The following is an 18299-nucleotide window of genomic DNA, read 5'->3' as shown; positions in this document are numbered from 1 at the left end:
AATACTGTGTAGTCGTAGGATGATGGTGCTAACTCATTTTATTCACTGTGAATGTGGCCCTAAGGTTTGAGAAGCAGCATTGCCTATTGCATGTGCTGTGATTGTGTTATGTGATATTATTTCTGTTTGTATGGGACATTTATAAATGTGGACCCTAGAACACAAGAAGTCTAAGTGCAATTTTAACAGTTTTGAGTAAATCAGAGTTTAAGTTGGAAAAATTATTTTTATGTGGAATAAAAAGGTTAACTACATTTTTATATTTCAGACTATTATTCAATTCTTAGACATTCAGTATCACTTGAAACCTTTCTTGATTTTCTTGATATTGTGTTTTTTTAATATTTTGTAAGAAACAATGTTTGCACTTCCTTTAAGAAGATATCTCTTAAGATTCCTTTCCTTATAAAGAAATGGAAAGGAAAATGACTGCAGAAGCTTAATGAAGTTATTTTATTATTATAAAAAAATTATGAAAACATACTTTAATGTAAGGTTTAGGGTACACTGAAAAGTTCTTATGTATAAGACAATCTAATCATCAATGTCTGTATCATAAGCATTGTTGGGCTCTGATTCTTCTCCTCCTTCAACAGCTGGTGTCGTTACTTCCCTTGTCAATTTATTGGGCAGCCCAATTTAGAATAGATGGTGGAATGGCGGGACAAATTGGAGAAGTCCCATAAGATTGTCATATTTTTTCTTCTTCAGGTTAGGTTTCATATCCGCCGGCTGAAGAACTGGAAGCTGTTGCAGGAAGGCGACCTGATCTGGGTGGAATAATTTGAAACACTTCGAATGTCTCAATACTTCCTGATGTGTTTTTGTAAAACAGAGTGGTTGGACTTGACTTTTTGAAATGAAGAACTACTTTCCTCGAATTCCCTTTACTACTTTTGGAAAGAACATGTTGAGTTGCAGGATATTAATGAAACCCTTATCTTCCATAAGTTTAAAATACTCTTAAGGCTTGACGATGCAACAAAGTCCATCCAGTCTTTTGTGACTTACATGTTTCTGGATTTTTTTCTTTTTGATTTCTATGAGCCCAAAATCTTGGTCGCATTCATTATATGTGTGGTGTCACCGCCAGACACCACACTTGCTAGGTGGTAGTTTTAAATCGGCCGCGGTCCATTAGTACATGTCGGACCCGCGTGTTGCCACTGTGTGATCGCAGACCGAGCGCCACCACAAGGCAGGTCTCGAGATACGGAATAGCACTCACCCCAGTTGTATGGACGACGTAGCTAGCGACTATACTGACAAAGCCTCGCTCCTTTGCCGAGCCGATAGTTAGAATAGCCTTCAGCTAAGTCAATGGCTACAACCTAGCAAGGCGCCATTAGTAACATTGCATGTATCTAAAGAGTCTCACTTGTATCGCCACAATATTCAGATGTACCAAAAGGATGGATTAAAGTTAATTATTCCAGAAGCTACGTACTTTTCTTTATAGCATTCATTACGTATCCTGTTTCAGACCTCACGCCATCCTGCTTTAGCTTAGCGCGTGCCTTTCGGCTTCCTCTCATTGTGTCTAGGCTGTCTTGTCTAGACACAATAATATGAATGGCCTAATACTCAAAATGGTGTGTCACTGTTTCAATTTGGGTGTTTCTCACAACATAAAGCCCAAATTTGGCAGTCAAATTGCTTTTGTTCTGCCCTCCAAAGTTATCACTAAATGCTAGTAAGTGTTTCACATTGGGTGGCAGGAAGCTATCTCTTGGCATCCTCTGCCAGCTTGCCCCTCATGCCACAAGTACATATGCCCCATTTGGGTTTTAAGATCGTGAATGTCCAGATTATACGTCCATAACTGCTGCATGTAGTAAGCATTGGAATTTCTTACTTTTGGAGTTGGCATCATCATTTGAAGGTTGAAACAGGTACAAGTTGTATTGTTATCATCTGATTCATTGTATTTGTTTTTTATATCCTTAGCAGTTCTACCTTTCACAGATGTAATTCTTTTTCTGCTTCTGCAGCTTTTTTTTTTCTTCATTGGTACCATTCTCTATCGCAACTTGCAGCCTGGCACACGTTACACAGGTGTCACTTCGGGGCCTGTGAAAACTTAGTTTGAATTCAGTGCTGAAAATTTTTCTGCAAAAACTTTCTTTTTCAGGCTTGATGTTTTTTTTTTTCTTCTTTACTCCACTTTGTGTAAAAATCGTACATTTTAGATAAATTTAAGTCGAGGTTAAGATACCTCCCATTTGGAAACTTTTCATGACTATAATGGCTTTGATAATGAGGGGAGTTTGTGATATGTTCCTTGATTATTTCGATCCTATGGTAAGAAATTTTATGCGCTGGTTCCTTCCTACCTCTATTTTTTTTAATAATTTTATGTGTCACTATTTTATTTGATTTGTCTAGGATTTGAGAAAAACTGTTTTGCATACTCTGTATCCACCTAGCTTAAGTATACATGAAACACCTTTTTTATTTTCACCTGTTTCTTTACTCCATTTTACCGGTGCTAACACAGTTGTTCCATTTAAAAATGCTGTTTGCAACTCTGAACTTCCAAGTTTTCAGTATGAATTGAAAATGCTTTGTCTTTGTTGTGAAGGGATGTTATCAGTACATTTATACCAACAGTTGTGGTCATATGGTTGCACGTCTTTTTTCCTGTGTACTTCGTTTTTTGTCAACGTATGGCTGACTTGAGTATCTTAGCTTCTTTCTTTGTACTTGTTTCCAAGCATGAACTCTTCTTACTCGTTTTTTTTCCCTCATTGAGTCTCTGGAGGAATGGCATTGTCAGGTAGGTGTGCTAGTGCTCAACCCTCTTCTTCACCATTTTCTGGATAAAAATATATTTTTAAATGGATAATACTAAAAAGGGTTCAAAAAGTTTTTCTAGTAACAGTAACATAATACCCAGTCCTGACGTGGTCACTTACAAGAGTTTATTTGATTGTGCCACAGTGATTGATTGGGGTCCTTCCAGAAGCTATATATAAATTTACAACTTTTAGTATAAAACCAATAACATAAGTAGGACCCATGAGGCAAGGAGTACTGTCATTTCGAAGATCTTCGAATAGAAGCAAATGAGAACTTTACTCTATAATGGATAGATAAAATAAATCAAATTACATGACAATTCTTTGCTGCTTGTAACACTGTCTTTGCCAGGATAGTAGTCCTTGTTAACATTAGAATGATCTCTAAAAGCGTATGGTGGATATACAAAGCACAATGCAATATCAAGCTTAGTAAACAAAAGTTTACCTCACTTAATCTCATTTTGCAATGATTTCAGTGTTATTTTATGGATTTAATTACTAATTATTTTAATTTAAAATGCTAAGGTAATTTTACTGTCGATAGTTTTCAGTGTAACGTATAGCTAGTTTACCTGAGTCAGAAAGGTTGTCATCAATGTTGGTGCCTTCTCTAGAAGGAACAGGCACTGAATTACAACACTGAAAAGTTATTATTTCTTATGTGGAAACTGAAACATTGAATTTATTGAGAAACTTTTAAACAGCACTGAAAAAACTAGGCCTAAATGTCTGTGGGCTTCTTGAAGTCAGAATCAAGTTGTAACATGTGGCAAGCGAAACAAAACAAGTTAGAACGAAAGGGAGCCAAGTGACACATAGACCCTTTGCACTCTCAAGAAATGAACTACATCTGTTAGTTGGTGAAGGGCACTCCAATAGGTGGCAGCACCTGTCAAGAAATCCAGTTAGATCTCTTTACCACTCAAAAAATTACTATTTTAAATACCATAATTTCAGTAAAACTGGAAGTTTTAGAAAATGTCACTTAGCCCCTTTGTGTTCTGTGCTCACAAATACATATTATTTATGTACTATAACAACTTGTGTGGATAATAAATTTTGACTCTCATTTCAATGTATTTAGAAATGTATTTAAGAGAAATTTTAGAAATGTGTTTAAGAGAAATTAAATAGTCTTCAGGCATCCTACTCATAGTTTTAAGTGATAGCAAAAGATCCGATGGCAGGCTGCTAGTCAAAAATTGTGGCTTTCATTGTGAACAGAGATAGACATAATTAATCTTTCATTTATCATGATAGCAGGCTGCTAGTCGAGAGCTTTTGCTTTCAGTGTGAACAGAGATGGATATAGATCAATCTTTCATTTATCATCGGCTATTATAGGCAATGATTGGAACTCTTACTGTGTATTACTAAATCACACAACCAGTGTTATTTGTACAACAAAATATATTTTTATAGCAAAACTTTTTTGGGTATTATTATTCTTTTATTACACAGTATCTAATAATTGAACAAAATATGTAAAAGTAAATGGGGATGATAAAGCTGTTTGCTTGATTACTGTTCATTTCACTTTCAGGTGGCACACAGGCTTCATCAAAGCAGTGCACAACTGAAGATATGCAGCAAGAAGAAACTGAAATCAGCTTGCTCTTTGGAACACGTCAGATGAACACTCATATTTGTATGACATGCAATAGTGAAGTATCAAAAGAATCCATAGTTCTCCTGACAAATCTCATCTACCCTCATAATTCATCAGGTCTTATTTACCATCTGATATGCTACTATCTGATTTTTCACGTCCATTCTGTGATAAATTACTTCACCCCACCACTGTTACAGATAACCAGGCTGAATACACTTTCTGTGATGTACTGATGAGAAGTATGTTTCCTGAGCAGACAACTCCAGCTTGGTGTGAGCACTGTGGCCGCTATCGCCAGTCGGTCCGCTCACGAAAGATAACAGCCCTTCCACAGATCATGGCTGTCAATTGTGGCCTCGATCATCCCCAGGTAGGTGGTGTCTCCCCCCAAAACTTAAGTTTATAATCAGGAAGGCTTGGTTCAGTCACAGTACTACTGCCCAAAACCACCTCATTGCCAATCCCCACCCCATCCTACCCGCCTCTCTGGTTTCAACAGACCTTAATATGATCAAATTTAGCACTACTTTAAACAATACAGCAGAAGACAATGTTAAAATATTTATACCATATTGCGAAAAATCTAGGTTCTGCTTTCACAAGGAAGTATTGATATCTGTAGTTAGGGGTGTTAAAGAGAGGGATATACTGTAATGGTCCCCCCTCAGGTCAGGGGACATAAGGGTTGTGTCAGTGAAACAGCGGTATCTGTAAAAACATTTTACTGATGTGACTGCTGCAGTGAATATGGATATTGTCTTCCTCGGCGCACAGGAAATGGGCCAGGTTGCTTGATTAGGTGTCGACAAGGAATGCCAGATACAGCACTCTGGCAGCTCATGTACGTTGCAGCAGATCAGGCACATTGCCTGACAGTGAGGCAGCACGGGGGTGCGGTAGTGGGAATCAGCAATGTGGCCCACAGGCATGCTTCTGTTGATAGGATGGGTGTCAGTGTTCTCAAAGATGGATGCATGCTTAGACTTGTACTCAAAGCCTCTTGTCCATGACAGTTGTAATGAAGTTGGATGGCCAGGTTTCCCTCAGCTCACATACCGTGCAGCCAGGAAGGCAATACACATACTGCCTGGGAGGGGGCACTCAGGTGCCATCCTAGCAAACAGAAGATGGCAGCTTGTAGTCTGTAGGTTTGGCCCTTCATCAGAGGATGGCTCAGTAGGTCCACATCACAGCTGTGACCTCTCTGTAGCAGCCGCATGGAGCAATGAATTCCAACCACAGCCGGCAGCCTGCAGTCTTAGTTGAAGTCATCAGACAGGTGACTACCGTATTTACTCAAATCTAAGCCGCACTTTTTTTCTGGTTTTTGTAATCCAAAAATCCGCCTGTGGCTTAGAATCGAGTGCAAAGTAAGCGGAAGTTCTGAAAAATGTTGGTAGGTGCCGCCACAGCTAACTTCTGCCGTCGAATATATGTAGCGCTACACAGGCATGCTTTGCAGGCACAAAGATAAATACTGGTGCAAAAACCTCTGCGTCAGTAAATAAATTTAAAAAAGAAAAAAAAGGTGGAAGATTAGCTTTTTTCTCCGCCCCGAGTTTCGACCACTGCATTTTCATACATTATCCAACGAAGTAAATAAAAATTCCATATTGTTCATCTTCGAATGTAGCAGCATTTCAATGTACTACGAAAATCCGACTGGCAAGACTGTTCGGGATGTTTGTCAATATGGCCAACTCTACATTCTGAATTTTTTTCTCCCTATGAGAAGAATTGTTTGCTAATTGAAACTTTTATGAATTGTGAATCACATGCAGTATTCTCTTCACCATAAGAATAATACGAATATAAACATTTTGCCATGTTTTCTTTCATGTTTGCTGCTATCTCATTTAAATCCTGTCTGCCTAATAAACTACGAAACTAAGAGTGAGACAACAGCAAATGCAGAAGAATATACATATCAAGTCATGTTTATATTCATATTAGTCTTATGCCTAATAGTGATACAGTCAGAAATGAAGCACGGCAGTTGACTAGATTTTTAAATCTAAGATGACTCTAATTTCTGTGCAGAATGTAATGTACTAAAGAGGCGTCTGCAAAGATTTTCAAATGGAGAAAAATTTTCACTAAATTCTCGTTCAGAGCGTCTTCTATCATACGCAGTCTATTATTTGGTTCTTGTTGATCATTATCAAAGAAAGCAGCAGTGTAAGTAACAAAAAAAATAGCAGTCTCTTGCCATTGTTTCTTTAATGAGATGATTCCTCTCTCTCTCTCTCTCTCTCTCTCTCTCTCTCTCTCTCTCTTTTTAAAAAAAATTGTAAGCGGCGGTAGCGTGCACAAAAGCAAACGTTGCTGCGAGCGGCGACATGTTGTTAACACTCAGTATCAGATTGCGACAAACAACGCATGACACAGTACAGTAATACATTTTCAGCTTAGAGTGACATAAACACCTATAACAAAGAGAACGGCACTTATAAGATCAAAGAAAAATAAGCAATCAATTCAAACTGGAAAAAGCACGTGAAAAAGGAAGGGTACCCGTATAAATACGGATGGAGCGCCTGACGCATAGCAATGGTTACCTGGTAAAGCTTAACGACTCAGACCAAACTACTGTAGCTGTATCGTCATTCATTTGACCTAAATTGTGTCTCATATTACAGTGGACCAACTTTGTTTTGGTTTGGAGGAGGGGCCTAAAACTTCTCTCTCCCCTTGAATTTTGAGTCTCAAATTTCAGGTGCGGCTTAGATTTGGGAAATTTTTTTTCCCTTGATTTCGAGTCCCATTTTTCACGTGTGTCTTAGATTCAAGTGCGGCTTACATTTGAGTAAATACGGTAACAATCATAGATATAAACCTTGAAAATATTGTCAATGATTGTCAGTATGTATTTATTACCAGCTGGAGTTCTGTTGAATGGACCAAAATATCAAGCCTTATCATTTGTAAGGGTTTGGATGCCTCGGACAACCATTGACGAGGAATGTTTTTACGGCTTAGATACACCCACTTTGTGCATGGTATGCAATTCCATGCATATTGATCACATTTCCTTGTATGCCACCAAAACCTTTTGGGTAATCTTGTATTAGTCGCTGTTTGGCCTCCGTGAGCTGACAAAACTTGGTCATGTGCCTGTTGTAACACCTTTTTCCTTAGCGACAACAGAATTCATAGATCTGCAGAGTAAACCTTCATGTATTGTGAACTGCAGCTATGACCTAAATTCCTGACAACTGACAATCCGTATTAGCTGCCCATTCTCTCTCCACTCACTCAAATTTTCCCAAGCGTTTGCAGTAGTGCAACCTTGTGGGTCAAAGTATCTATATTTGTATGTTTTCTCCCAGGTTTGTGAACAACTATGTAATCAAACTCGCTCAACTTAAGGGCCCACCTGTTTAAGATAGAGAGATCCATCAAATCCAGTAGCCACTTTAAGGAAGCATGATCCATTACTACTTTGAATTTAGATAACATCTAAAGTAAGTTATGCCTTACATCACTGCTAACATTTCCTTGTCAGTGGCAGAGTAATTATGTTCTGCTCTGTCAGGAAGCATGCACTGGATACTCTTTTTGTCAGTATCCTGAGTCGGAACACAACTGGGATTAATACTTCTAGTGTCACAAGAAAAGATAAATTTCATGTCAAAATCTGGAAATACCAGTTCTGGGTCTATGAGTAATGCTTTCTTTAAAGCCTGAAAGCATACTCACACTACATTGACCACTTAGATTTAATCGCTTTCAGTAGCAAATTATTTAACAGCTGAGGAATTTGCACAGAGTCTTTGATACATTTTTTGGAATAATTGCAAAGATCCAGAAAAGAATGCAACTGTTTTGTAGTTTGTGGAGTTGCAAGCTCAGAAACTGCTGATACTTACAGAGATTGGTTTTTACACCCTCCTCACTTATGACATGGTGAAGTATTTGACTTGAGTCTGCACAAAATTGCATTTTCAATACTTAGCATAAGACATTCTGCTGTAAGACCATCAAATACTTCCTCCAACACTATGCATATCCATTTAGAAAATTACTGCACCTGCCGAAAATTGTCAAGCAGCACTATGATATTTGGTATCAGATAGGCATCAGTGGTAGTTTCCGTGTTCAAATGTCAGCTGTCACAGCAAAAGCGATATCAAACTATCATAGGTTTTATAATACTTTCTGCGAGTTGTTGGTTGATAAACACTTTCATCACAGGTGTAAATGCATCAGTATGCACCATGGCTTCTTATAAACTGGAGCTTTACTCCCTATTGGTAGGCAATGTTGGGTAATAGGTGTCACAAATAATCGATCCTATGCATTAAACAAATCTTTGAATTGCAACAGTAGTGTGTCCACAACTTGCCAGTCACTGCCCTGCAGATGGCTCACATTACTTCATAATACAGAATCACTGATCGCATGTTATCGTTGTGGTTAGTATACAAGCTACCTATGAGTGTATCCCAAATTCTTATTATTCTCCAATAATTTGCCATGCCTAACATTTTCTGTGGTAAGTCTGTACCCACAGACACCCAAACTAATTTCCCTTCACCTGAAGGCACATTATCATGAGAACCCATCTTCAGTGTGCCTGTAGACATTGTAGTTGGCAACATATCCATGGTTGATGTGCCTTGCCACATTGCTTCGCTTACAGTGGTATTACCCAGCAGAAAGAAGGTTCCTCCAAGTAGACATATTGCGCACTCCACTAGTGCCGCACCAAAGAAATATACAATACAAGGGTAAGCAAACACCAGGTTCCAATTAAAAGGTACACAGTACGAAAGGAGTTACTCTAATTCTCACAGCATATCATAACGCATCTACATTCATTACAGTCCCATGCCAACTGACCCCAACACCAGCAAGTAAAACATCTGCCTGGCACATCCTTCATGCATGGGAATTCACACCCAGAAGGATTACATAATGCACACCGGACCTGTGTCAAATCCACTTCGCAACAATTGCTGGTGAACGTGGACAGATCAAGAGGTTACAATGCTGTGTCAGAGTTACTTTTAGGTTAAAATGAACATCTCTGTGATCTACCTCAGCCAACAAGAAACAAAAGGCCAGCTACAAAGTAACAAAACCACTTTCAGTCACCGGTCTTCATTTGGAAGTGCAGGTTGCAAGACGAGCGAAACTGATTGCAACGATGTTGACGTGATGACCATTTGTGACGGTGTCAGGTGCCATGAAGACTGCTTCTGACCACCAGTTGGTATGGTGGTTGTTGAAAGGTCCACTTTTGTACGCCGGTTGTAAAAATCATTCTGGGTCAGGGAGTCAGTGGGCATCAAGAATGGGCAGGTGAGGCGATGGCACTACAAGTATCAGAGGCCAAGCTCTCTGATGTGTTGGCAAATGTGCCAACACCTTGTAGATAGAGGAAGCCGAAATGCACGCTATCTAACGCAGACGGGCGTGAATTCTGGAACAGGATAAGTAGTGAATTCTAATAAGAAAAGTATGCAGCTCCTCGAATACTTAACTTTATTCCATCCTTGTGGTACATCGCTCTTGATAATACAAATAAGACTATCTTCAGATACGCCTTGCTAGGTCGTAGCCATGGACTTGGCTGAAGGCTATTCTAACTGTCTCTCGGCAAAAGAGAGAAAGGCTTTGTCAGTGTAGTCGCTAGCAAAGTCGTCGTACAACTGGGGCGAGTGCTATTCCGTATCTCGCGACCTGCCTTGTGGCGCTCGGTCTGCGATCACACAGTGGCGACACGTGGGTCCGACATGTACTAAATGAACCGCGGCCGATTTAAGCTACCACCTAGCAAGTGTGGTGTCTGGCGGTGACACCACATTCCTCCCCCGCAAATCGGCGAACAGTCGTGTGATAAGGCTTCCGCCTGCCGTGGGGAGGACCCCATGTTGACGTATGCGATGAGGTGGGGAGCCTAACAACAGGCGAGGCTGTGCCACCCGCACCCGGCCATTCGGTCCGAGGGGAGCTAGGAAACGCCTGAAAACCTAGTCCAGGATGCACGTCAACATGCGGCGGATGCGCCCGTAAAGAGACAGGAGGAGCCTAAGGGTCGACCTCCATTGCGTCGGGGTATCCGACGTGCGAAGATGCCATGTGGTCCGGAGCGGGCAAGAGTTCCAAGGCGGAGGACAGCTGGTCTCGGGAAGCGATCGGCGGCGCGTGACCCAGGGAGGCGCTTGGCGGCTGCAGCGAAGCGTTGAATGCGGGCGGCGCCGGCGGGAGAACAGGCGGAGGCGGCTGTGGTGGCTTGTCGCCATGGGGCAAAATGGAAGGCATCGTCGGTAACACCTGGGGATGAGGCGAGCCAGTAGATGGGTCCCCAGGGCACTGACCGGACGGCACCATCGCTGAAAGCAGACGGGGAGCAGCAGAACCCGTGCGACGACAGAGGTGCAGCTGATTGAGATGCCGACGCACCTCACCAGAGGCCCCCATAACCAAATACATCGCGCGGCCGAGGTAGCGAAGAATGCGCCCTGCGAGCCAACGCCGTGAACCTCGATAGTTGCGATAAAATACAACGTCGCCTGGAGCAAAAGCAGGAGTCTGCCGCTGCACAGGAACCGGATGCGGCGGGTGCAGCAAAGACATCAAGGTTCGATGAGGACGACCGTGGAGCAACTCAGCCGGCGAGCGACCATCTCGGGGCTGAGAGCGATACGAAGACAAAAAGTGCAACAACGCGTCCTCCCGAGAATGCGACTCTTTAAACTTCAACACCTGTGACTTGAAAATCCGGACCAATCGTTCAGGGGCACCGTTTGACTGAGGCGATAACGGCGCGGATGTCAGATGTTGAATACCATTGGCCTGGCAGAATGACTGAAATTCTGCCGACATGAATTGTGGGCCATTGTCGGAAACAATAGTCTGCAGAAGACCTTCAATGCAAAAGATAGCAGACAACGCTTGGATGGTGGCAGAGGACGTCGTGGAAGACATCCGGACAACAAAAGGAAAATTACTGAAGGCATCTACCAGAACCAACCAACGAGCATTCCAGAATGGACCAGCAAAATCGATGTGCAAGCGTTGCCAAGGGGAAGTGGCTTTTGGCCATGCAAAGACTTTCCGCGGCGGTGCGGAGTGTTGTTCGGCACACGCCATGCAAGAAGAACACATATTCGTAATCGCAGCATTGATTCCGAACGAAGTACAGTGCTGACGAGCAAGTTGTTTCGTTCGCACTATACCCCAATGTCCTTGGTGAAGAAGCCGTAAAACAGAGGACTGTAACGAACGTGGGACCACGACTCGGGACTGATCATTATCAGAACTCAACAACCAAACACCACGACGAACAAAAAGTCCCTCTTTATGAGCAAAAAATCGGCGAACCAACGGATCCTCGATCCGAGACTTTGACAAAGGCCATTGCGTAGCAACAAAACGCAAAACGGTAGCAAGGACAGAGTCAGCAGCTGTGGCTGTAGCTACACGACGAAAATCAATCGGAAACGATTCGACCACTTCATCGGTTTCCGCATCAATGAACATGCAAGCAAGTTCGGAAGAATCGAATGCTTTATCCTCAGCAACAGGCAAACGGGACAACGCATCGGCGTTTCCGTGCTTAGCAGTGGACCGATACAAGATATCGTAGCGGTACTGCGAGAGGAAAATAGACCAGCGAATGAATTTCTGCGCTGTACACGGAGGTACAGGCTTGTTCGGATGAAAAAGCGATGTCAAAGGTTTGTGGTCTGTGATGATGGTAAAGTGGCGACCATACAAGAAATCATGGAACTTAGTAACACCAAATACGAGAGCCAAAGCTTCTTTCTTTATCTGTGAATAATTTCTTTGCGCAGACGAGAGCAATTTTGACGCAAAGGCAATAGGGCGATCATGCGAGCCAACTTTGTGCGCAAGCACAGCACCGATCCCGAAATCCGATGCTTCTACCATCAACAAAAGGGGTTTCTGGGAATCGAATGGCGTAAGGCAAGTATTAGAAAGCAATGCCGATTTCAACTGGCATAAGGCGCGTTCGCATTCCGTTGTCCAGACGAACGGAACACCCTTATGGCGTAAGCGATGAAGCGGAGCTGAAATGGAAGAGGCATTGCGCACATTCACTCACACCTTGTGATGCTAAATTGTGTAATGTTCTTGCGACCTCATCACGCAATGCGTGGGGAACATTGCGCGCTCGGAAAAATTTCGGTTGCGCGTTTACTTTCAGTTCCAAACGTGCTTCATAGTTCTTAGCGCAACCAAGGCCTGGGGCAAAAATGTCTGCAAATTCTTCACATAGCCGAGAAACGCTGTCTGAAGGCACAGTCTGATTCACTGATAGGACCTGATTTACTATAGACATGTTAAACAATTGAAATAAATCTAAACCAAACAAGTTCACTGCAGTAGAAGAACGAAGAACGTAAAATGACACAAGTTTTGTTTGTCCCTTGTATGTTGCAAGAAGAGTGCACTGTCCTAACACAGGGATAAGCTGTCCTGAATAACTTTTTAACTGAACATTTGCGGCACGCAACGGAGGTTTGCCCAGTTGTTTGTACGTGTCGTGATTGAGCAGTGAAACTGCAGCTCCGGTATCGAGCTGGAATGGTATGACCTTGCCATTAAAGTCCAAATCTACAAAAAGTTTATTGTCCTGCTGACAACAAGAGCGACTGTTTTGTGCAATTTGAACAGACACTGGTACAGAATCACTTGCCAATTGACGTGATTTCCGGCGACGTCGACGCACACTTTTTGTGGGACGAACACAGTCACAGGTAGAGACAGTGGCACTGGACGAAGTGAAATTAACTACATGAATGTCCTTGGGGGAAGGTCCACGAGCCTGAGTGTCCTTGGTTCGATTCCGGCGCGAAGCAAAGGGCCTGGAATGATTGTGATTGTCTGATCTGAGCTTTTTCTGGCAAACACTTTGAACATGTCCTTTCTTATTACAGAAAAAGCAAATAGCTGGGCGTGACGGGCAATTTTCACGCGAATGTCTAGTTGCACACCGCGGGCATGATTTCACTGCATTTGTGTGCTGGCGCGGCACACCTGGTTTAGAACGTGGCGGCAGCTGCGTTGACGTGCGCGAGGGCAGTTGACCGGGCCGCGCAGCGCGCCCGGCGGGCCGGTTAATGTTACACACGGCTGGCGAAGTTGCAAAAGATTCCTGAGCACAGTCAAGTGTGTCTTGTCTATCCAATATGTCTATCACTTGTTGAAGGGAGGGATTAACTAGTTTCAAAATCTGCTCCCGTATGCGAACATCAGAAACGTTCTGTGCAATTGCATCATGTACCATAATGTCTGAATAAGGAAGGCCACAGTCACATTCAAATGCACAATCCCTAGTAAGGCCTTGCAAAGTTGCAACCCACTCCCTATTAGTTTGACCGGCCGTACGTTTTGTACGAAAGAACGTATACCTTTTTGCAACGACATTTACTGTTTCTTTGAAATAGGCATCTAAAGCAGACAAAATTTCTTCGTATGACAGAGTTGCTACGTCGCGGTGGGGAAACAATTTCACTATCACACGGTAGGTGGACACACCTACACATGAAAGCAAAAACGGCTGTCGCTCATTACCTTGAATTCTGTAGGCGGCGAGATGAAATCCAAACTGGCGGGACCACTCGGTCCACGATTCTTGCGCCGCATCAAAATTGCGAAACTGCGGTGCAACTGCACGTTGTGGCGGCAGCAGCGATGAAGCGGCGGCAGCCGCATCGGTTTGAATGGCACGTTGACCCTGGACGAGCTGTCCAAGGGCATCCAACAACGCCTGCGTCTGCTGATTCTGCAAGCGATAAAATTCGGACAGTACATCTGGCGAAGCCATGACACAAGTAAATGTAAGCAATTAGAAAGAACAAGACCCGTTCCGTTGCCTCATCGCCAATGATGTGTTGGCAAATGTGCCAACACCTTGTAGATAGAGGAAGCCGAAATGCACGCTATCTAACGCAGACGGCCATGAATTCTGGAACAGGATAAGTAGTGAATTCTAATAAGAAAAGTATGCAGCTCCTCGAATACTTAACTTTATTCCATCCTTGTGGTACATCGCTCTTGATAATACAAATAAGACTATCTTCAGATACGCCTTGCTAGGTCGTAGCCATGGACTTGGCTGAAGGCTATTCTAACTGTCTCTCGGCAAATGAGAGAAAGGCTTCGTCAGTGTAGTCGCTAGCAAAGTCGTCGTACAACTGGGGCGAGTGCTATTCCGTATCTCGCGACCTGCCTTGTGGTGGCACTCGGTCTGCGATCACACAGTGGCGACACGCGGGTCCGACATGTACTAAATGGACCGCGGCCGATTTAAGCTACCACCTAGCAAGTGTGGTGTCTGGCGGTGACACCACACTCTCCTAGCTGGTGAGTGTTTCAGTCTTATGCCCAAAGGCGTCAGTGAGACAATAGTATCTGTAAACTTGATTGTTACAATGAACATTGTCTTCTCCAGAGCACAGGAAACGGGCCAGGCTGCTTGCTCATGCATCTGAAAAGAATACTAGAGACTGCACTCTCACAACTCACATAGCTTCCAACAGGTCAGGCACAGTGCCTGGAGGGAGGTTGCACCCAGGTGCCCAACTAGCAAACAGAAAGTGGCAATTTGCAGTCAGTCGGTTTGTTCCTTTGCCAGAGAATGGCTCAGTATCTTCTGTCAGGCGCGGCTGTGAACCATTGGTAGCAGTAGCTTGGAGTGATGAAGTCCAGCCAGTGCATTACGGTTTGCCAGCAGAGTTGCCTGTGACTAGAGAGACTGTTATTCCGTTAGGATCAGTGATTCAGACAGAATAACCAGACATTGAGGACAAGGTGTCTGAAACAGGGGTATTTAAAGCTGGACATCTCAGCATTGTAGCTTGTTAGGTGGCCATTTTGCACCATTTTACCAGAGGTGTCACCAGTCCTATTCAACTACAGATGGATTTCCCTGCCTCTGCACATCTCATCAGTACTAGAATGCCTTGGAGTGGTGAAGCTCGAATGTTGCATGTTTTTACTCCTTATTGTAGAGTTTGCAGAATGACATTCTGGGTGCTGTCGTACTGCAACGTTTGCACTCTTTCCTATGGCGCTGCTTTTTATGTGGCAATAAGTTATAGATGTTGTCCTGCTTTTGCGATATTGACACCCTTCACGTGGTCTAGATTGTGATTGTGATATAAGGACTGAGTCAGACTTCATTCTTTTACCATCTGTGTCGAGCAATAGCTTTGAAAATTTATTAGTTATTGCTTTTGAATCATTCTAACTTCTCAGCCACAGCAAAGTTTGTGACACAATTAGGTAGGTTTAACCAATCTTTGAATCAGTTTGACTTTTATTTCACCAATTATGCTTCAAGAAGGTGCCATGGTGTTTATTAACAATGAATGTTGTACTTGGCTCTAGAATTTATAGGAAATTTATGACCTTTAGTCCATTTTCATTTGTAATTTTTTTGTGTGCTTCACTTTTAAAGTCATAGCATCCAAGCAGCAACATCTTTTTGTTATTGCAGATTCAAAGATTGCAAAGATTTTTCTTTCCTCACCCAGTTTGCACTATTGAAACTGAATGACTGCCAAACTCTAAGACCTGTTGATGTTTATTATCATATTGTTGTTCTACAACAACATCTGTAAGAAGTGAAAAACAGATATTTATTTTACCAGCTAGCAGATGCCATTGTAGCCATTCCGACCTCAGTATATTCAATGAGGGACTGCACAATTTTTAGAAGGTTTGTGTAGTTGGAATGAGAGAGTCAGCAATATGTTTAGTAAATATTCCTGGGTATTCTACAGGAAAGAGATTGCAAATTATATAAAGCATATCTTTTAAAGTTTCAATGAACTCTCTTTAGAGTAGATTTTGAGAACATATATGTCAATCTTATGTACAGTTTGTTTAGAAAGAAGAGATAAAAATTAGCAACATTAAGATGTCAGCAAAAATTTTGGGAGCAATACCTAGTAGTGGCGCAGGTAGGGTACGCAATATTGTACACAATATAATGACTTGCAGAACACATATTCATTCCATCCATACACATATACAGCATACATTGATGCAGCTTAATGGGTAAGTGCCAGACTACAAATCCAAAGCTACAAAGTTTGATCCCTTGTCAGTCATTGGATTTTTTTCTGCCATTTATCACTTCTTTCTCCTCTGGCAGTAATTTGCCTGTGTGAAAAGTGCTGAAATGCACTGTGGTTCAGAATACATGTTAATATTGTAACCACACACACAGATAAGTACACAAATATAAAATTTGTTTTAATGAGAAAACAATTTGGAAGTTCCATAAAAAGTCCAAGCAAAAAGCCAGCCCGAATCTGATTACATAAAGTGAATCCCGAGAGCAGAGTCATGTGAGTGTGCGAACAAACCATAACAGAATGAAAATGAGTCCACTTCACTCTGGTATTATATCAGGTAAGTTGTCAGTCGGGCACTGTCCATTGGCTGTGTGTGCCAGCCTAGATGCATGCTGCCTTTGCTGGTTGATTTTGACGCTGCCTGGCAGCCGGACATGTGTCATTTGGCATGGATGTGAATGAGTTAAATTGTAATGATGTGAGCCAGCATCTTGTGTCCCATTATGATACGGCTGGAGCTTCCAGTATGATACGAGTGCTAACATGGGGTTATATGGACATCAAAGCAAATATATTACAAGGAAAAGATACTCGTATCAGATAACAAAATAAAGACTATATGGGATGTAGTGAAGAAGGAGACTGGTAGAACCAGACATGAAGAGGGACAAATAGCATTAAGAGTAAATGATACATTGGTGACAGAGATATGTATAGTGTTGCAGAACTTTTTAACAATCATTTTATAACTGTTACTGACAGGATGGGGTTGTCAGGTTCTGTAGATGCTGCTATGGAATACCTCAGACCAGACATTTCAAGTAACTTCCATAATATGAATTTCACCCTCACTACCCCAGCAGAAATAATATCCATCATAAAATCTTTAAAATCAAAAACATCTAGTGGGTATAATGAAATATCATCAAAGTTAATTAAAGAATGTGATTCTGAGTTAAGTAACATATTAAGCTATCTGTGTAACCAGTCATTTATCAGTGGAATATTTCCTGAATGGTTGAAATTTGCTGAAGTTAAGCCACTGTGTAAGAAGTGAGATAAAGAAATAGCATCAAATTTCCGTCCAATTTCACTTTTGCCAGCGTTCTCAAAAATTTTAGAAAAAGTAATGTACGATCGGCTTTATAACCATCTTATCTCAAATAACATACTGTCAAAGTCACAGTTTGGATTTCTAAAGGGTTCTGATATTGAGAAGGCTATCTACACTTACGGTGAAAATGTGCTTAATTCATTGGACAAAAAATTGCAGGCAACTGGTATATTTTGTGATCTGTCAAAGGCATTTGACTGTGTAAATCACAATATCCTTTTAAGTAAATTAGAATATTATAGTGTAACAGGAAATGCTGCAAAATGGTTCAAATCTTATATCTCTGGCAGGAAACAAAGGGTTTTATTAGGAAAGAGACATGTGTCAAGCTATCAAGCATCATCCAACTGGGAACTAATTACATATGGGGTCCCACAAGGTTCCATTTTAGAGGCCTTACTTTTTCTTGTGTATATCAATGACCTTTCATCAGTAACATTACCAGAAGCCAAGTTCGTTTTGTTTGCCGATGATACAAACATTGCAATATATAGCAAATGAAGTGTAATCTTAGAAAGGTCAGCTAATAAAATATTTGTGGACATTAATCACTGGTCCTAGCCAATTCTTTGTCACTAAACTTTGAAAAAACACTCTACATGCAGTTCAGAACTTGTAAGTGGTGTCCCATGAGTATATGCCTAACATATGATGACAAGCAGATAGAAGATGTGGACAGTGTTAAATTCTTGGGATTACAGCTTGATAATAAATTC

The 18299-nt window shown here is 41.8% G+C and overlaps 1 protein-coding gene across 4 annotated transcripts in view; it reads left to right on the top strand.

Annotated features, from left to right (window-relative positions):
• Window positions 1–18299, top strand: part of LOC126475276 (PAN2-PAN3 deadenylation complex catalytic subunit PAN2) — a 320263-nt gene that overhangs the window by 154285 nt on the left and 147679 nt on the right. For all 4 annotated transcript variants that reach the window (XM_050103030.1, XM_050103026.1, XM_050103025.1 and 1 more), the window contains exons 12-13: window positions 4345–4527; window positions 4611–4783. In XM_050103030.1, coding sequence (XP_049958987.1) covers window positions 4345–4527; window positions 4611–4783 — 356 coding nt within the window. The remainder of the gene's footprint in view (window positions 1–4344; window positions 4528–4610; window positions 4784–18299) is intronic.

This window comes from Schistocerca serialis, chromosome 4 (genome assembly GCF_023864345.2).
Source record: "Schistocerca serialis cubense isolate TAMUIC-IGC-003099 chromosome 4, iqSchSeri2.2, whole genome shotgun sequence".
Lineage (NCBI taxonomy): Eukaryota > Metazoa > Arthropoda > Insecta > Orthoptera > Acrididae > Schistocerca > Schistocerca serialis.
The sequence above is the reverse complement of the archived record's forward strand: the minus strand, read 5'-3'. Positions and strand labels throughout refer to the sequence as shown.